This window comes from Mchenga conophoros, linkage group LG5 (assembly GCF_057382185.1).
Source record: "Mchenga conophoros isolate Kocher_MC1m ecotype Shallow Benthic linkage group LG5, M_conophoros_male_GT1.1, whole genome shotgun sequence".
NCBI lineage: Eukaryota > Metazoa > Chordata > Actinopteri > Cichliformes > Cichlidae > Mchenga > Mchenga conophoros.
Window position 1 is genome coordinate 26,175,331 of NC_140530.1, and position 17,264 is coordinate 26,192,594.

Genomic DNA, 17,264 nt, shown 5'->3' on the forward strand with positions numbered 1-17,264 from the left:
TTTGTATGTGTCTGTGGTTAGATGAGCTACATCGGGCCGGTCTAGAGCCTGGAGACACGGAGCAGGTCATCCACCATCTCCACAGAGAGCTTCTGGAGGCCCAAGAATTAGCCAACACCGGCAAGCAGAAATGTCTAGAGCTACAAGGTAACAGTGTTCTCACAATGCTGTGGATTATATTTTATAATTAGAATTTTAATTATAATTAATAGCTCGCAAACTTTGTTTGAATTAAAGTTTACCTCATACATTTTTACTACAGTATTGTTGAGTTTGTGAGATTACAGTTCTTGCCCTGCATCGCTTCAATTATACGTTGCATGAAAATATAAAAGAACAGTGGTATAAACATAATGACTGTGTGACTCTTGGTGTGCAGCTCTGTTGGAGGAGGAGAGGAGGAGTAACTCTCAGCTGACTGAGGAGTCGACCAAACAGATCCAGTTCTTGCAGAGTGAGTGAATACAGAGAAAAATATGTACTATAGATTTGTATCAATAAGTATTTAGCTGCCACATCTCACTTCCTATGTGCTTGTGTGTTTTTAGCTCAGCTTGGGAAGCTTCAGGCTGACATGGAGGCACTGAGGGAGCAGAGGGAGAGCACCATCTGTAGCACCAGAGAGGAGCTTTACTCTGCCCAGGAGGAGGTACCTCTTCACCTACTGTTGCTTCCAGTTCTTCATCATAACTCTTCCTTACTTCTCTTCCATTCTGTCTTGAAACCTCTCTTGGCTAATGTGTAACACGTCAGACTCTTCATGGACTCCAGGGTTTGAGTGGGTCATTAATAACCCTTTAAAAGTTGAAATTGCTAATAACAGCTTTAAAAAAAACTAACTAAAAAAACTGAACTAAAACTAATAAAAGGGAAAATTTTAATTAACTGAAATAAGACAACAAACTGAAACAACATTGTGTGCAATTAAAAATATTCAGGGAATGTCTTTGGGTTTACTCAGTCTGGTTACATTTTTTTTAACACACAAGTCCTCAGGAGGTTTTAGTGCATCTTACTAGGGGTGCAACGATACACAAAATTCACTGTTCAGTTCAATACTTTGGTGTCACACTCCGATACAAATTTTTTTTTAATTTGTCATTTATTGAAATTATAAATATATATTTTAACTCAAAAGTACAGTTTTTAAATTTAATGCTGAAACAACAAAATAATAAAAAAAAAATCTATCTGATTGAGGAATCACTCATCTTTGGAAAAGAGAGTTTATTACAGAGAAATGGCTCTTTCCAAAATAAAAGCTATACTATACTCTTCTTCCGGGGTATATTCTCAGCAGCATATTAAACATATCAGGTCCCCATAAGGTGCTAACGGCTGTCTAAATGACTCGGGTAAAGTTTGTAGCATGCGTGCTTGTTGTTTTTGTCTGCTTCCAATTTGCACTAGGATGATGTCGGTGTAAATGTGCAGTCATATTCGTTGTGTTCCCACTAGTGCTGTCAGTGTTAATCTCGTTAAAATGACATTAACGCCATAACGCGGCAAATCTCCGTTAACAAGTTACCGCAGATCGCCCCGTGCATGGGGCTGGACGGCGTCAACACGTTAACAAGCTAACTGCGCTAACGCAGTAGTTCCCACCAATGTAATTGAGCATTGCGTGGCACATCCAACATACTGTTTTACTTTTGTCCATGACTCGCTTACCATCAGGGTCATACTTCACATGAAAACCAAAATAGTTCCAAACACCAGATCTGAATGAGGGTGGGGGAGGTTCAATTTGCCATGTTGCAACGAGCTTAATTTTTGTCTTGCTAGCTTGTGCTGCGCTCAGTGGATCTGCGCTCGACAGTGCAGCCTAGGCAGAGTAGTCGAACGCAGATCCACTGAGCGCTCAACACAGACAGCATCGTCAGAAGAAAAGTTGATAAAAGAAATAAAAAATTTGTATTGTTCAATATCGATACAAGTATCGTTGCACCCCTACATCTTACATCTTGCCTGTGGAAATATTTTTAAAAATATTTTCTTTTGAAATCATTGTAATAATAACAAACATTGAAACTAATAAAAATGAAATTGTAACTAGACATTCTTGTTTTAAAAATGACAAATAGTAAACAATGTGACATTGTTCGCTCATAGTCCTTTCTAAGTTTATAAAAAACATTATAAGGATTTGTTTGTTTGTTTAAATGAGTCAGGAACCCTGGAGTCTCTGTCACTCATTCTTCGTTATGCAAAAAGCCTCCCTGTTTGTCAGTTTGCACCAAATTGTAGTCTCATGAGAAAGTGACCGAACCACCGATTGTGTTTTTGCTCTCAGATTCTTGTCCTGCGACACGCTATGGAGGCGGCCACGGCGGAGCGGGAGCGTGAGATCACTGTCCTGCAGGCAGACCTGGTCAGTGTGCGCTCCGAGCTAGAGCACTGGAGGAACACAGCCGCCAAATACGAGGAGGAGATCGCCCGGCTGCAGGAGGCCTTCACGCAGCAGGAACAGCAGCAGACTGCTGCCAGCGAGCTGCAGGGTGAGCACTGCCTGCATGTTTGTCTGAGGCTGTCTGTTCATGTCTTTGAATCACTACTAATCATAACTGTGCATCCTCTGTCTCGCTGCCACAGTGGAGTGCACTGCATTGCACCAGCGGTGTACGTGTTTGCAGCAGGACTGTGATGGCCTGAGAGCTGAGAGGAAAACACTCACAGAAAAACTGCACCGCCTGGAGGCTGAGCTGAGCAGGTACACACACATTGCTTTAAATTTTTTTATCTGAATCCACTGTTTTATTTTATTTTATTTATTTTACTATACTGCAGTGCTGTCAGAATTCTACAAGATCACATTTAATTATTTGTCAAAAAAAGATCCACACAGCTATAAACCATTTTGAATATAGCGTTACTAAATAAACACCACTTTGAAACTTATATTCTCTTAACTGGATCTCAAGCTGAGAGTCTCGAAACCTGGAACATATCAAACTTTGTTAGGTGGACGTTAAAGTCTTTTGACAGGCGTGATCAAGTTGATGAATTCTGGCCCAGGACGGCTCTCGGGAGCAGTGCCAAGTTGACAGATCAGGTTCAGAGTTTGGATTCAGCATTAAAGGGCAGGCTGAGGGTGAGACTGACAGAAGGAAACATGGTGTCCAGCTGATTCAGGCAGAGAAAGACGAGGAGATGACAGCTGACTGACAGCTCACTGAGACTATCTGCCAGATTTGTTCTCCACTGAGAGAAAACACTGCTGCATGTTCTCACCACAACCACGTCCTCAGCAGGATTTTATCTGCGCTTCAGCTACAATTTTTTTTTTTTTTACTAGTTTACAATAAACTGTACACATCTTTTGACTTTCTACAAAGAGATGAATGCACTTTGGACATGGACGATTCTTATCCGGCATATTGACAGCTGAGGTAAACAGTGAACTGACAGCCTACCCAGATAGCAAAAACCTCCAAGCTGGATCCAGTTCGGAGTCACTTTGCTGTCTGAGTACACTCACTACAGATGAAAGGTGGTCAGAGCTTTTGAGGTAATTCAAAGGATAAAAAAATAGGATACTGCAAGATAGTTACACACCCATCTGTTTTGTATTTCCTGGTTTATTACTGTTGTTGATATTATTCAAAAAAGTTCAGGTCGAATGTACAAAAAACGTTTTCTTGTAAACAAACAGTAAACATCCATTATGGGCTAATCTAATATAAATGTTTTTTGATCTTTTGACTGAATGAATCACATTATTCCTACAACAGCCACCTCAGCAGGAATGATCCGGTTGATTTGGGAGGAGTAAGCAAACAATTTGAACTGACTGAAATCTATGGACAACTAGCTTTGAAATCTTACACACTGTAACTTTAAAGTTTAAAAAGGAATTTATTTAGATTTATTTAGTTGTTATGGAAGATAAATGACCTGTAGAGTCAGAACCATGTTTTGTACCAGCCTGTAAACAGGTTTATTTCTGCTCTAAAGTTGGAAATCCCTTTTGGAACCAGCCTCAAGTGGCTGTTAGAGGAACTGCAGTATTTGGGACTACTTTGTTGGCTTACTTTTTTATTAAGGTCTAGTGTAGTTATGTTTGTAATTGCAAGCTCGACATATATTTTAACTACAGTTGCACTCAGAAGTAATCAAGCATTTTTTTTCTCCTGTGTTTTAAAGTTATCAAATCCCAGGAGAAGACTGAAAACCACTTTAAAGAGATCTCACTAATGAGAGTTGTCAGCATTTCCAAAGTTTGATTTTGCTGTTTGTGGATCAATTTCTGCATTTGAACTCTTTCTGATGACATTTAGGGAAACAAGTCAGAGTGTTTTTTAATGTTGTGACATTTTGTTGCAGCATTTACATAAACAAGCTAAATACAGAAATCACTGTTTACAGTACCAGTCGAAGGATTTGATCCACATGTTGGACAGAAGGTTTTCAAAACTATAAACACATGTATAAACTCCATGTTCCAGTTTATGTTGCATGTAGCTCTATAAGCAGAAAATTATATTGGAGAGCTACGTCAAAAGGAATTTACCAGTATAAATTCCAGTAAAATGTTCTATCAGATCAAAATCTTCGCTGTCAATAAAAGAATTCCCGTCAGCACATAATTTTCCATATCATAATGCATTTGTAAGATGGATGAGGTCAGTCAGTGCCGAGACACACTGAGGACTTGGCCAAAAACATACCCCTAGTCTATTTTTGATGGATGGTGCACCAAGCTGCATAGTGCAGATAAGCAGGACAGGAAGCCAGACACAGAGAAAGCATACAGTTTGGTCATTTGTATGAACCAGGCACTCATCTGTTTACCAGCAGTGATGGTGAACACATGACTATTGAGAAGACACGACTATTTGTTAACATTAAGTCTCACTCTTCATAATAAAAAAGGGAAATGCAATGTTTGTGCCTTTTTTTGCTAAAATTATTTTTAAAAATGTTGTACATCATGTGTAAGGTATCCCAGTTACACACAATGATTTATATATTTTTTGTTTTATAATGGCGTCTGGACAGAGTACAAAGTAATCTCTCTCAGTATTCCTACAGAGGTGCACTTTTTTACTACCATTGGATCTACATGATACTAATAAAATCACAGCTTTAATTGTGACCACAGAAGCCCCGCAAAGGGTGTTTAAATCATTTGTCTATAAGACACAGCCAATTATGGGGGAAAAAAGCTGGTCTAAATAGAGAGAAGCTAAAACAGCTTGTTTCAGACCGGATAAATTGAGGGCCTGCGCCAAGGCAAGTATAAATGACTCCAGAGTACAGTAAAAAAAAAAAGGAGCCTGAAATGAGTCTCATAAGTCTTCAATAAGGTCACAGCATCGCAAATCCTTCGAGAGTTTCTAACATTGTTGAGAAACGTAGTGGAGTGATTACTGAGTCGAGGTGTGATTTGGTGTGTTTGCAGCACCAGGGAGAAGAGTCTGGTCCTCAGCAGCAGTCTGGAGTCTCTGGAGAAGAGGGAGGAGGTTTTGCAGGACAAACTGGGTTCTCTGGAGAATCAGCACCTGCAGGACGCGAGCAGGCTAAAGAGCCAGCTGGACCAGGCCCAGGCCCACACACACACACTGCAGAAAGAGGTACGCACACAGAATGGGATTTAAGAAAAATAAAAATAAAACACAGAAAACGCCAGGTGAGAAACAACAGAACAAATGGAAGAGATGAAAAATAAAAGTTGGAAATGGATCAATGAGTCTTTTGATAAATCCAGAGAGACTTAAGTCAGCATGAGTGAAGGTGGTTGAGCAGATGCCTAAGGCAGATGTGAATAAAGAGAGGAAACCACACTGGGGTTCTCAGAGAAATAAAATAAAATGTACCAAAATCTCCACAGTGGGGGAAATGCATACAAGCAGCAGCCTGAATGAATTTTTGAGCTCTTTTATTTAAACCCCCCAAAAAGGTTTCAGCTAAAAAGAACTTTAAGATAGACAAACAGCTACACAAGCAAGCTGCAGTCAGTATCTGTTCAGTGGAGCACATCAAGTGACATTAATTGACAAGTTGGTGATTTATTGATTATATGTTTGCTTTGGGTAATTGAAAGTTGTAAAAAATGAAGGAAAAACATCAATCTCGGCATTACCAAAATGCATTAGCAAAATGATAATAACTCAGCAGGTCAATAGTGTTTGTCAGATAGTTGTATAAAAAGTCCAGTGTTTGTCGACTGAGTTATTGGTAACAGCAGCTAGTGAGCTTTTGTAAATGTGGCACTTGGTGGATTCTCCATCAGTTTTAAAGGGGCCTGTTATTCTTTTCTGGCAGTTTTTTTCTATTCTTGGATCTGTATGATGTCACAAGGAGAAAGGGATATCCCAAAGAGGTTAACTTTACCTGGAAGTGAACCCTTTATGCAAATGGACATAGAAATGACAGTGGTCATAGAAATAACAGTGGCCTGTGTGTGTGTGTGTGTGTCTGTCTGTCTGTCTGTCTCTGCAGTATGAAGACACACAGTCCCAGCTATCTGATCTCCGTCAGCGTTATGAGAGAACAGAGCAGGAGAAGCTGAACATCCACCAGGAGCTGGAGCAGTGCAGGAGCAGCCTCAAGCTGCTGCAGGACAAGTCCAGCTCTGTGAGTGCCCACACCAACACTCTTTGTTCCTTTATGATAAAAAACACAGACTTGTGCTTGGACTGTTTTTTTGTAATCTATGTTTGCTCAGCTTTAAGTTTTACCATAATTTATTTTTGCTTTAAGGTTGCTTTTTATGCAGGTGAAGCTGCATTTTTATCCTGACCTGTGAGAAATGTCACACAGCGTTAGTGTTGTCTAATGGCCAATAACATCTTTGTTGAAAGTAGAAATGCTCATAATGCCAAATAATAACTGGTGAGGTAACAAAATAACATTTAAATTGTGATTTTTAACTGAATTCATGCAGCTCTGTGAACACATTCAAAGCAGTTGTGTTTTTTTGTTTTGTTTTTTTAAACTGACTCCTCTAGCCAAGGTGACATGTGACCTCACCGTCTCTCCTGGTTTATATCCTGTTCTGATAAATAAGCTGATGGATAAAAACTCTTGGAAACATTAATCAGAAAATCAGTGAGGCGGAGCAGCCTACTCTGTACCCCCACCCCCCTTCTTTTCTTCCTTTCCTCCTCCCTCAGCTCTTAAAACACGATATATCTAAAGGCCAATTTCTCTTCATTACAACCTTGTAATTTTGCCTCTTTAGTTTTTTTGGTAATAATAATGTTGCAATATCTGAGATCTGGGAACACGAAGGCCACACTAGAAAGTCTCATTGTTTCTGTTTTTTTATTTTATGTATTTTTTGATACAAAGTCTACAATTGATATCTATTATAAAAAAATAAATAAATAAATCCACCATTGCTGTATGTTAAGTGAACTGATTCTCTCCTGTCCCACTTTTCTTTCATGGTCTTCTCCAATTCTCATTATCCTCACAGTGCATCGTCTTTGGGTGTTGCATGGACTAAACTGCTAGTGGTCTGTAGCTGATACAGTGTGGATAATGGAATGTGACGATTGGTTTGGAAGGTCTTCCACTACTTTTTGCTGGACCTTGCCATCCTAAATTAGGTTAACTATTGATCTAATGATGCTTATAAACTGGGTTGTAACATAATTGGGGGCTTGTCCAAGACCAGTTTAATTCTTTTGTGGAGACTAAAATGCAGGATGAGTGAAGTTTCATTTGAGATATCTCCAGATAGAAATCATTTTTTAGTCAACTAGGCAGATTAAAACAAAACTCCAGATTTGATTGATTTATTTGGAAGGAAAGATGAATGGCACTGATGTGAGCTAAAAGTGTTTTTGGAAATGTCCATCAGGGTTACAAAAGATTTTCTAGACAAAAGTATTTGTATCTCATTTCACTGTGTTCCCAGATCTCATTAACCACTGTTTGCATTAATTAGCACTGATAGCAATGGAGCAAATAAGAACCTGATTATAAAAAAACTAGAGTTACCCTCTCTTCACTCAGTGCATTTCTGTTAGGCTTCTTTGTATGAACCGGTGTCCGTTGTGCTGTAAAGATCAGATTGAAACCAGCTGACAGACGGCAGCTGGAGGAGATCTGTTCCTGCTGCAGAAAAGTGTTGCTGTTTTAAAAGAGCCTGGTGACGGATGGCTGCTCCTCCGTGGCGATTGTGAATGTGGCTGCTGAATGTGTAGAAATGTTGGTGCTGCTTTGTAGAAAACGGCTGATTGGATACAAACCCAAACCCCCTCTCTCCCTTTCTTCCCTCCCCCCTCGCTGTAGCTGCTCCATCCTCCATGTTGGTTTTGGTTGATTTGCTGGCTGATTTCTTCTTATCCACTCTCCCCCTCCAACCCCTCTCCCTTTTAGCCATCCATATTGCAGCCTGTCCAAGCCATATTCATGGGCCTTGTCCTGGCTCTGCTCTACTGGTGTTTCGGCCAGTTGTGGTAGAAAGGTACACACCGACATGACATCAGTCTATCTCTCTGCCGTCCTGTCTGTCTGTCTGTCTCTGATACGTCTATCTGTTTGTGATCACTGGAAGGTGTCAGAGGCGAAAGGGTCGTTCTGATCTGTGATGAATTCAGGGTCATGAGTTTCAGCTGGAAAACTGACGTGCTGAAATGGAAAAGAAATCTCCCTCTGAGCTCAACACAGGTTTCCGCCGTGAGAGCTGATTATTTTTGAAAATAAGAACTACAGGCATTGCTGTTGAAAGTGAAAGCTCCTGTAAACGTGTCCAACACATAAATATATTATTACAATTCTTTAAGTCTAATAGAGAAGCATTGCATGACTCATGATTTTCTTATACTGGGCCTTAATGCAGAACCTAAGTGTGAATCCTGCTGTTTTAGCTCCGCCCACTTTAATTCAATTGTTTTTTGTTTGGCAGCCCCTCATAAACAAAAAGTTGGAACACTTTCTGTACCTGATATGAGGCAAATTTGTAGGTCAGTCTCTCCTTCCAAACAAGCTACCAGAAGTGCATTCCCTTTTTTTCCCCATATGTCCACACTTTTTTTTTAATGGTCATAAATTCAGTCACAAATTAACCTAAATAAGGAGGGAATGTAAGTGTAAGGAGCAGGTTATTACTGGCAAGCATCCAAATATTCCTAAACTACATCTTTCACCATTTGAATGCTAACAGCTCAGGATGATGATGTGTTGCGGTGCAGGGTGATGATACATAAAGGTAACCCAGCTGTTGAACTCTGAATTCTGATCACCAGATCGCTCTCTTCACCTCCTAAACTTCCATTTAAGACTAAGGATCATCTTAGCCATCATCATCATCATCATCATCATCACGGCGTCTGGTCCCTCGTCTTCTGATATGAGAACCACTAACTGCATGGCTGTCAGTCTGCCTGTTCGTCTGCCAGTCAGTCTCACTTCTGCTTCTGTTCTGCTGCAGCTAACATTAACACGCTCTTGGGGCTCCCTCCACCCACAGACCCTCCATTTAAAGGGAGCCTTGTACATATGCTTCATGCTCTTCACAGCAGCGGTGTTTGACCTATCGTAGCAGGGAAAAAAACGGGTAGACAAGGCTTCTTATTGTAGACTTGACATAAAAGAGGCACCTAGCTTCCAGGTCTTTAAATACAGTATGGAAGTGCAATAAACCTGTACTCTTTCTAATGACCAGCAGGGGGAGACTCCTTTGGCTGTAAAGGGATGCCCGGGTGTCTAGAAGAAATCACCCTTCAGCTCACTTGATCTACCTCAGTAAACACATTATTAAATGGAACACCATGTTTATTTTATAAATGATGGTACAATTGGAGTCAAAAGGGTGTTATAAAACAGGGCGTGTCTACTCTGTAACTGACATGTGAGCTTGCAGTGCCCCTCAGTTTTTCCATCACACCAACCCTCGCTCGACGCGTGTAGGTTCGACACAAGGTGACTCCTTAAATCTGTTCATCTGGACGTTGTGTTTTCAGAGTGAGAAATATTTTTTCACTAAATCGGAGGATTTCTTCACTCTCTGTTAACTGTAGCTTTACCCAACCTTATAAACAGTACATTTGGATAATGACCAAAACTAGCACCACTGACTAACAACCAGCTGCGAGTTCAGTTAATTGATCAATGGCCATGAGTGCCATTCTGAATGGTACTCCAGCTGTGGTTGGAGTGGCTGCAATCACTTTTTTTAGATCACCAAAAAATGTCCTCTTTTCCCACCACTCAAACCTCAGCGTTCCTCCCTGTCCCGGATGTGCACATCCTCATTGAAAGAGTGGCCATTGGACTGTAGGTATAAATAGACTGTAGAGTCCTGGCCTGATGAAGTAGCTCTTCTGTGTTGTCCCATCTGCTTAGCCAGAGGTTGTTTGGTTTTCCCGATGTATAAAATCACGACAGTCTATAGATGGTATATAGCACTTTTCCACTCTGAGCACTCAAAGCGCTTCGCACAACTTGCCTCATTCATGCAAGCACCTTTTTTTTAATATATGTTTTTCTATGTAAGTGCTCTCTATTTAACGTTCACACACATTCATACTCTTAGCAACTTGAGGTAGTATGTTGCCCAAGGTTATTTGGAATGCAGACTATAAAAGCTAGGGATCAAACCACAACCTTCCGATTAGCAGATGACTTAAAGCTACAGCCACCGTCTGTGTACACTATATTACTGTGTTTGTGGCGGGGGAAACACATCCTTGTGGTTGACTGATCTTTAGTGTAGTGTGTTTTGAGGTTTGAAAGCCACAGAAACGCTGCGTTTTAATGAAATGCTTCTTAGCGGTTTTGATACGGCTGACATATAAGGAGTCATTAAAGGTTTTTACTGAAGCAATGATACTAGATTCAGTCATTATGGAAATTTACTGTTACTGGTTAGTTTAAGGTTGGGAAAATCAGCTGAGACTGAAAGTCACTTGGATGAGTGACAAAATGGTTCTCCCAATGAAAATGCAACGTCCAGATAAGCTGATTCAACTTTACTGTAATTTTCTTACAATGATGATCGAGCATGGATTGAAACAAAGCAAAGAACTGCAGAAAAAATAGACTTTAAAAAAACAAACAAAAACAAAACATAGGTGGCATCCATCTTTTAGATACAGTCTGTGATGGCACTGAGATCTTTAATTAAGCTGCTGCAACATCAGGACTCACCAAGTTGGACACAGCCATTTATTTATTTATTTTATTTTGTTATTTACATGCTCAAAGTGATCTCAGAAAGGTATGTCATGTAAGATCAAAACAAATGATTTCTGAGAGAATTGAAACAAGGTATGTGGCTGTAGTGACTTTATTTTTCTGGAAAAAATGCATAAATAAATCAATCTGCCGATAATCCACCCGTCTCCAAATCCACTGACTAGATGAGAGGAATGTAAACAGCCTGGCTGAAATCGAAGGCACCGTAGGCCTCCAGGGTGTTTAGATGTGTATGATGGATGCAAATTTTGTGTCACCGCTGTACATCTATGCACACTGTACTACTTCAAAGCTTTGCCTACTTTGATAGTTTAATGATCAGGCAAGAAACCATGACCATCCTGGTAATGTCAGTCAGCAACCTAAATTGAAAATCCCAAAAAACACAGTGGAGAAAAAAAAAAAGAATCCCAAATTATTATTTTATTTATGTATTTTTTGCATTTAAAAACAAAACAAAAAGAAATCTTTCATTTTGGTGGGAAAATGTATACAGTACAGTGGGACCGGTGATCTCTGCTCTAGTCTTTAGACTCCATTGCGTGCTAACAGCTGCACCAGGAAGCGTGCGCTTACCTGATTTTCACACAAAAAGGAGTGACGTATTATTGGCTGTGCTGCAGGAGTATGGCTCGTCACAATATTACACAGATCGGTTTTTAACCTAAGCAAAGTTCAGTTGTCAAACTTATTAAAATGAATGAATTACTGTGAGGAGCAGTAACTAGAGCCACGACTAGAGGAACAATAAGTTTCTGTGTTTACCAATCCAGCTGCTGTACACAGCACTGGTGTGAAACACCCGTCACATGCACCTGCGGCTGTTTTCTTAAGCACGATCTGATATCCTCGTGTCGGTGTTGTTCCCACATCATCATAATAAATGTTGTCCCAGGTTCAACATTGCAAGTGACCAATCACATTGTTGTGACATCATACTTTTGCGACTTTGGGAAAAACCGCCTTAAAAAAAAATCGACTTGACTAGCAAGACACCGCCTGATCCAGCAATTTGAATTCTTTGCATTTCAGGATACGGTTCTTTGATAAACGGTAAGCATTATACATGTTGTCCTTGCAACACTGGAATTCCATAAATGAATGAATGGCTTGGCTTGCAAAAGTATGACGTCACAACAATGTGACTGGTCACTTGCAATGTTGAACCTGGAACAATATTTATTATGATGATTTGGGAACAACACCGACACGAGGATATCAGATCATCCGTTTTCTTACTGCAGCTTTACTTCATTATATATGAAAACGTGGCTGTCCCACACTGAAAGCAGCACCTGAACGCCTCCTGTGTAAACAGACTGCTGAACCGCTCACTCCTGACCGTTCACAGTCAGCAGTGTGTTAAAATTTTAAGTTAAGAAGAAGCGAAATGACAGAAATGAAGGGAAAAAAGTTAATCACAGCGTTTTAATGTTTATGTTCAGCCCAGTAATCTTAAATAAATTACAGTGATCCTCCTTTTGATTTGTCACTTTATCTCTCCCCGACCCGAAGAATTCAACAACATTTCAGTTTTATTTTAATTCAAAGAAAAGTCTGTGAGAAATGTAGATGAGCTTAATTCATCTGTGGAAACTTCTAAAGGTCGCCCTTCTGTTTATTTGCACTCTGTTCCCCTTTAAAGAGGCGTGCTCTGACCATCGCATCTTAAAGGCTAACCCTCTCCTTCCACCTGCCTCATTCAGTCACTCTCCTCTTCCTCTCCGTTAGGTTTTCGGTGCTTTATTTTAGCTTTCTTTAATTACATGTTGCTGTTCTCTCATGTTTCTTTTTGCAGGGTTTGTTTTTAATTTCATTTATTAATCTTTTTTCTTCTTCTGTGTTCTTGCATCCAGCTGCTGCTTAACTTCAGTTATTTTCATCTGTTACTGGTTTGTTTTTTTTATTGTCTCTTTTTCTGCAGCCATTCTTACTTTCTTTATTTCTGAAGCATCCATCATCACGTCCTTCGTGTTTGTGTTGTGATTGCTGCTTGTTTGTTTATTCGGGAACGTCTGACCAGTATGCCCAGTTGTTGTTTGCTTTGAGGGGAAAATGTTCTGTAACTTTTCTGTTGTTCTGCTCAGGTAACCTAATTTATTTTGCTGCTTTTTGTTTTTGTTTTTTTTTAAATTTATGTTTTTTATTTAATTATTTTTTTACTTGTTTTCTCCACCTGTCCTGAAGTCCCAAAAGATGATATTGATTAAATTTGTTTCCTTTTATCGTTCATACACAAACCAGCAGAGAACTCGAGTAAAACTCGATTGTCCTTGGCAGGGATTTAAAAACTGTTTTGAATTTGAAGCAACACACACTTGGGCCTTAATTACATATTTGGTGCATAAAAGGGAAGTTGCGTTAAGCCCCTATTGGACATAATCAATGAGGAAATTGTACTTGGCATGTTGACTTGCTTGAGTTAAAACCTTTGTTGTTTCTCACCAAAAATAAAGGATGAATCCTGAAATACCTGAAGGTTATTTGGCTACTGTAAAAATTATTCGTTTTTCTAGATACCTAATAACCTGATTGTAGTTGAAAAGGCCTTTTTTCCCCTTAGAGCTTTTCTTTGACCACAAGTTCAAAGAGCAGCATTTATAAGGACCTTGCAGTGCTGAACTGGCAGCTTTAGTCCCAACGGGCATCCCGTCTTCACATTGAGCTGCTGTCTCAAACTAGTGATGCTTCCTTTAAAAAATCTGCTGCTGTCAGAGGTCACTGTTTTAATTCAAATCTACAAAATTAGACTCAAGGCTTCTCCCTTAAACTAGCAATGTTTTATAGTGAATAGGACTTTTATTGTTTCAGATTGATTAGACAAAAGGTTCCTTTCATTTTTCACCTCTTATTTTGAAACAAACTTTACTATAAAAAGATATTTTTAACTGGTTTTAGTTGTCTTGGAACTACATGAATAAATGAGTGTACATGTTTACACTAGTTTTGATTCCACAGACTGCAAATAAAAGATGGACGCACCCATCGTGATGTCACCCATTGTTCTGTGGGCAATCCATTGATAAAATACTGAATTTGATTAGCCATATTATTCAGATCATGACATTACAAATATTCTGAAGGGGAAGAAGTTTAGCTGACCCTTTTGAGCAGCCTGGGTTTGAAGGCCGTCTGCTCTCTTCCCACTTGTGTGTCAAAAATCTTCCCTGTCCAATCAAATAAAGGCCAAAAAAAGGCCAAAAAATAATGTTAAAAGCTAAGAAACGGCATAAATGTATTTGAGAGGTCCAGTTCAGCCACCTGTTTCTGCGCTGTTGGTCAAAGCAGCCACAGCCTTGAAAATCTCAGCCTCAGTTATTTGAAAAATCCTGTGTAGTTGTCAGAAGCAGCAAACTATCAGAGGTCAAACCTATGTTTTTGCAGCGGGCGCTATAAAAGTTACATTTTTACATTTTAATTGGAGCCAGCCTCAGGTGGACATTTTTGTCACTTACATGCAGTTTGACTGATTCATTTACGTTGTTCTCGTTAAATAACCTTTTTTTTCCTCAATCAGATGAATTTTTGCACGAGAAAAAGAAATGAAATATCATCTTTTGGACTGAAGTGGCTTCTCTTCTTTTGTCTTTGCCTCTGTCCACTTTTACTCGTAATGTTCAAACTAACTTTATTTATTCACGCGTTTCTTCGTCTGTTTTTGTCTCGTGTGTGTTTTTTCGTTCATCTCTCTCCAACAGAGCGGCTGGAGCCCCTGGATGCCGGTCGTCGCAGTGATGGTCGCCGTGACGGCCGCCGTCCTCTACCCCAACCTCTCCAAGAGCAGCTCCACCTAGGACACAAAACACAAGCGAACACACACACGGAGCGCCGTGAGGAGAGCGTCACTGCTTTACTTGTATAAAGTCTAATTGTACATAATTGTAGAGGGATATAAAGGTTGTGGTTTCTACAGAGGACTCAGAAGCTTCTTGGATTATTTTGTTTTGGGTTTTTGTTGTTGTTGTTTTTCCTGCGGCGGGGAGTTTTGTTGTTTTTATTCTCTGCTCTCTCAGCTCTGGTGGGGGGCTCCTTTTTTTTTTTCTTTTTTTTTTCTTTCCCCCCCCCCTTTCCCCATTTTTTTTTTTTGTCTCTCTGCTGATTTCCAGGTAACAAAACGTTCTCCAGCAGGTGGAGCTTCCACATACACACAAAAACCTGCTTAATGCTAACCCGGCGCTTTCCAGCAGCTTCGAACGTCACTGACAGGTAAATCTGTCTGTTTCACCTTTACCTCTGAGGACAGAGTTTCTGAAGAAGAGATGGCTTTTCTTTTACACAGCTCCACATTCAGCTTAAATTTACTTGCTAAATTCTTCAAACCAGCTCGTTGTGTTAGAGCAGATCTAGAGGAGGAGCCACTTTTTCTTGATCCCAGTTTACAGACGTCAGCTGTAATTCACCCAGGGGATGTACCCATCTTCGATTTATACCAATAAATACTTTTTGAATCTCCTTCAGGACACAAAATAACCACACATTTCATTTTAGTTTTCCCTGATAAAATGCCCAAAACAGATGAAACAAGAATTTAAGGCACTTCCTTGATAGCAGCTGTTTCCAAACAGTAACTAAAGGTTAGAAGTGTAGTTAAACCACAGCGGAGGTTTATTTTAGGGCAAGGTTGTAGTACTTGAATGGGCACACCAGTAAAGTGGCCCACGGTGCTGCGACATCCCTCAGCTCCACCGATTGCTACAGTTACTACAATTAAAATGATAAAAACAGAAACGTTCTCTGGTTTCCTGCTAACATCTCAGTTTCACTAGAGTTAGAGTAATTCGAATGCTTTGGGCTTTAAGATCTGTTTTTGGTCAGATAGACGTTCGTTCAGTGACTTCAGGTGTTCTGCCTTAAATGTGAGTTCATGTGACCGTGCATCACATCGGGCTTGAGCAGGTCTGAGTTTATAGACTCGGGGTGATCCTGGCTCTAAGAGCACAAACGAAGCACAAATGATGACGAAGTGCACCATGTCATCGTGATTAACCCGAGGCTGCTGGGAAGCTCTCGCGCTGAAGCAATTTCAGGAAGCTCTGCCCTGTTCTGCTTTCAGTCGGCCATGTTGGATGTCTAACTTGGCGTTTTCTCTGGGGTTATTTTCATTTGTTTCTGTTTGGGGAAATTCTGGGGTCTGAGTTGAAACTTGAAGCCAAATTATTGAAATAAAATCTGATTTATTTTGTGTTGGGTTTACTTTTTTCTTTCTCCATGTTGGGGGCACAGAGAAAAGGGGTCAAAGTGCCTCTGATGTAACTAACACCACACTTTGTGTATGTGTGCAGACACACACACACACACCTCCCCTGATATATACACACACACACTTGGTTTGACAGTCAGAGGTTGCTTTTTCCAGGGCTTTCAGCTTAATCACAGCTCTTTAAATGTCTGAGAATTTCCCAGAATTCAGATTAACCGACTATACAACACCCGAAGAGCAAAGTTTAAAAGGAGGAACAAGAAAATTTGTAAAAAATGTTTAACGGGCCAAATATCAAAATCTATTCATTTTTTTAATGACACACAAGACGTCAGACCTCTGATGAAATATTTTGAGAGACATTGAATCATTTCAAAGTGTGTGTGTGTTGGTAGACAGGGATGTGTGTGTGTGGGTTCACAGTCTGGACTCTTGAGCAGCGTTCGTCATCGTTCGTGTACTCCGTTTCGTCTCCGTGTTTAAAAAGAACTAAAATAAGACAATGAACAAATACTCCTGATGTGTAAAGAGAAAAAACACTACAGAACAGAGAGAGAATTGTAAGATAAAATGTTATCGACTGATGTGCTACTAGACTTATTTTGTTAAAACTGTTTAGAGATATGAGAGGGAGCTATGTAGAGAATATGATGAGGATGTATTGAATATGCAGAGCGATGTTTGGATTAAAGTTGTAGCAAGCTGACCCACCAAACCTGCTTCCTGTGTCTTTATTCACAAACACTCAGAGATGAACTCATTTTGGGTCAATATAAATACTTCAGAAGGTTGAAACTATCCTGTTTTTTTCCATCTGGCTTCTGCATGCTGTTATTTTGAAATGGCAACAGCAGGAAGGACATTACAAAGGGATTTTTACTGTAACTGCTCACAAGATTTAAAACTCTGCATCGTG

The 17,264-nt window shown here is 39.9% G+C and overlaps 1 protein-coding gene across 9 annotated transcripts in view; it reads left to right on the forward strand.

The window, feature by feature from the left end:
- slmapa (sarcolemma associated protein a) overlaps nucleotides 1-17,063 on the forward strand; it is an 84,411-nt gene extending 67,348 nt beyond the window's left edge. For 7 of the 9 annotated variants that reach the window (XM_085274612.1, XM_085274615.1, XM_085274616.1 and 4 more), the window contains 8 exons: nucleotides 22-147; nucleotides 380-454; nucleotides 549-649; nucleotides 2,294-2,498; nucleotides 2,593-2,710; nucleotides 5,402-5,573; nucleotides 6,442-6,576; nucleotides 14,847-17,063. In XM_085274612.1, the coding sequence (XP_085130738.1) occupies nucleotides 22-147; nucleotides 380-454; nucleotides 549-649; nucleotides 2,294-2,498; nucleotides 2,593-2,710; nucleotides 5,402-5,573; nucleotides 6,442-6,576; nucleotides 14,847-14,942 (1,028 nt within the window). In that variant the 3' untranslated portion in view covers nucleotides 14,943-17,063. Of the gene's footprint in view, nucleotides 1-21; nucleotides 148-379; nucleotides 455-548; nucleotides 650-2,293; nucleotides 2,499-2,592; nucleotides 2,711-5,401; nucleotides 5,574-6,441; nucleotides 6,577-8,328; nucleotides 8,417-14,846 lie in introns of all 9 variants that reach the window. The other 2 variants (XM_085274614.1, XM_085274619.1) reach the window with 1 other exon arrangement.
- The last annotated feature ends 201 nt before the right edge of the window (nucleotides 17,064-17,264 follow it).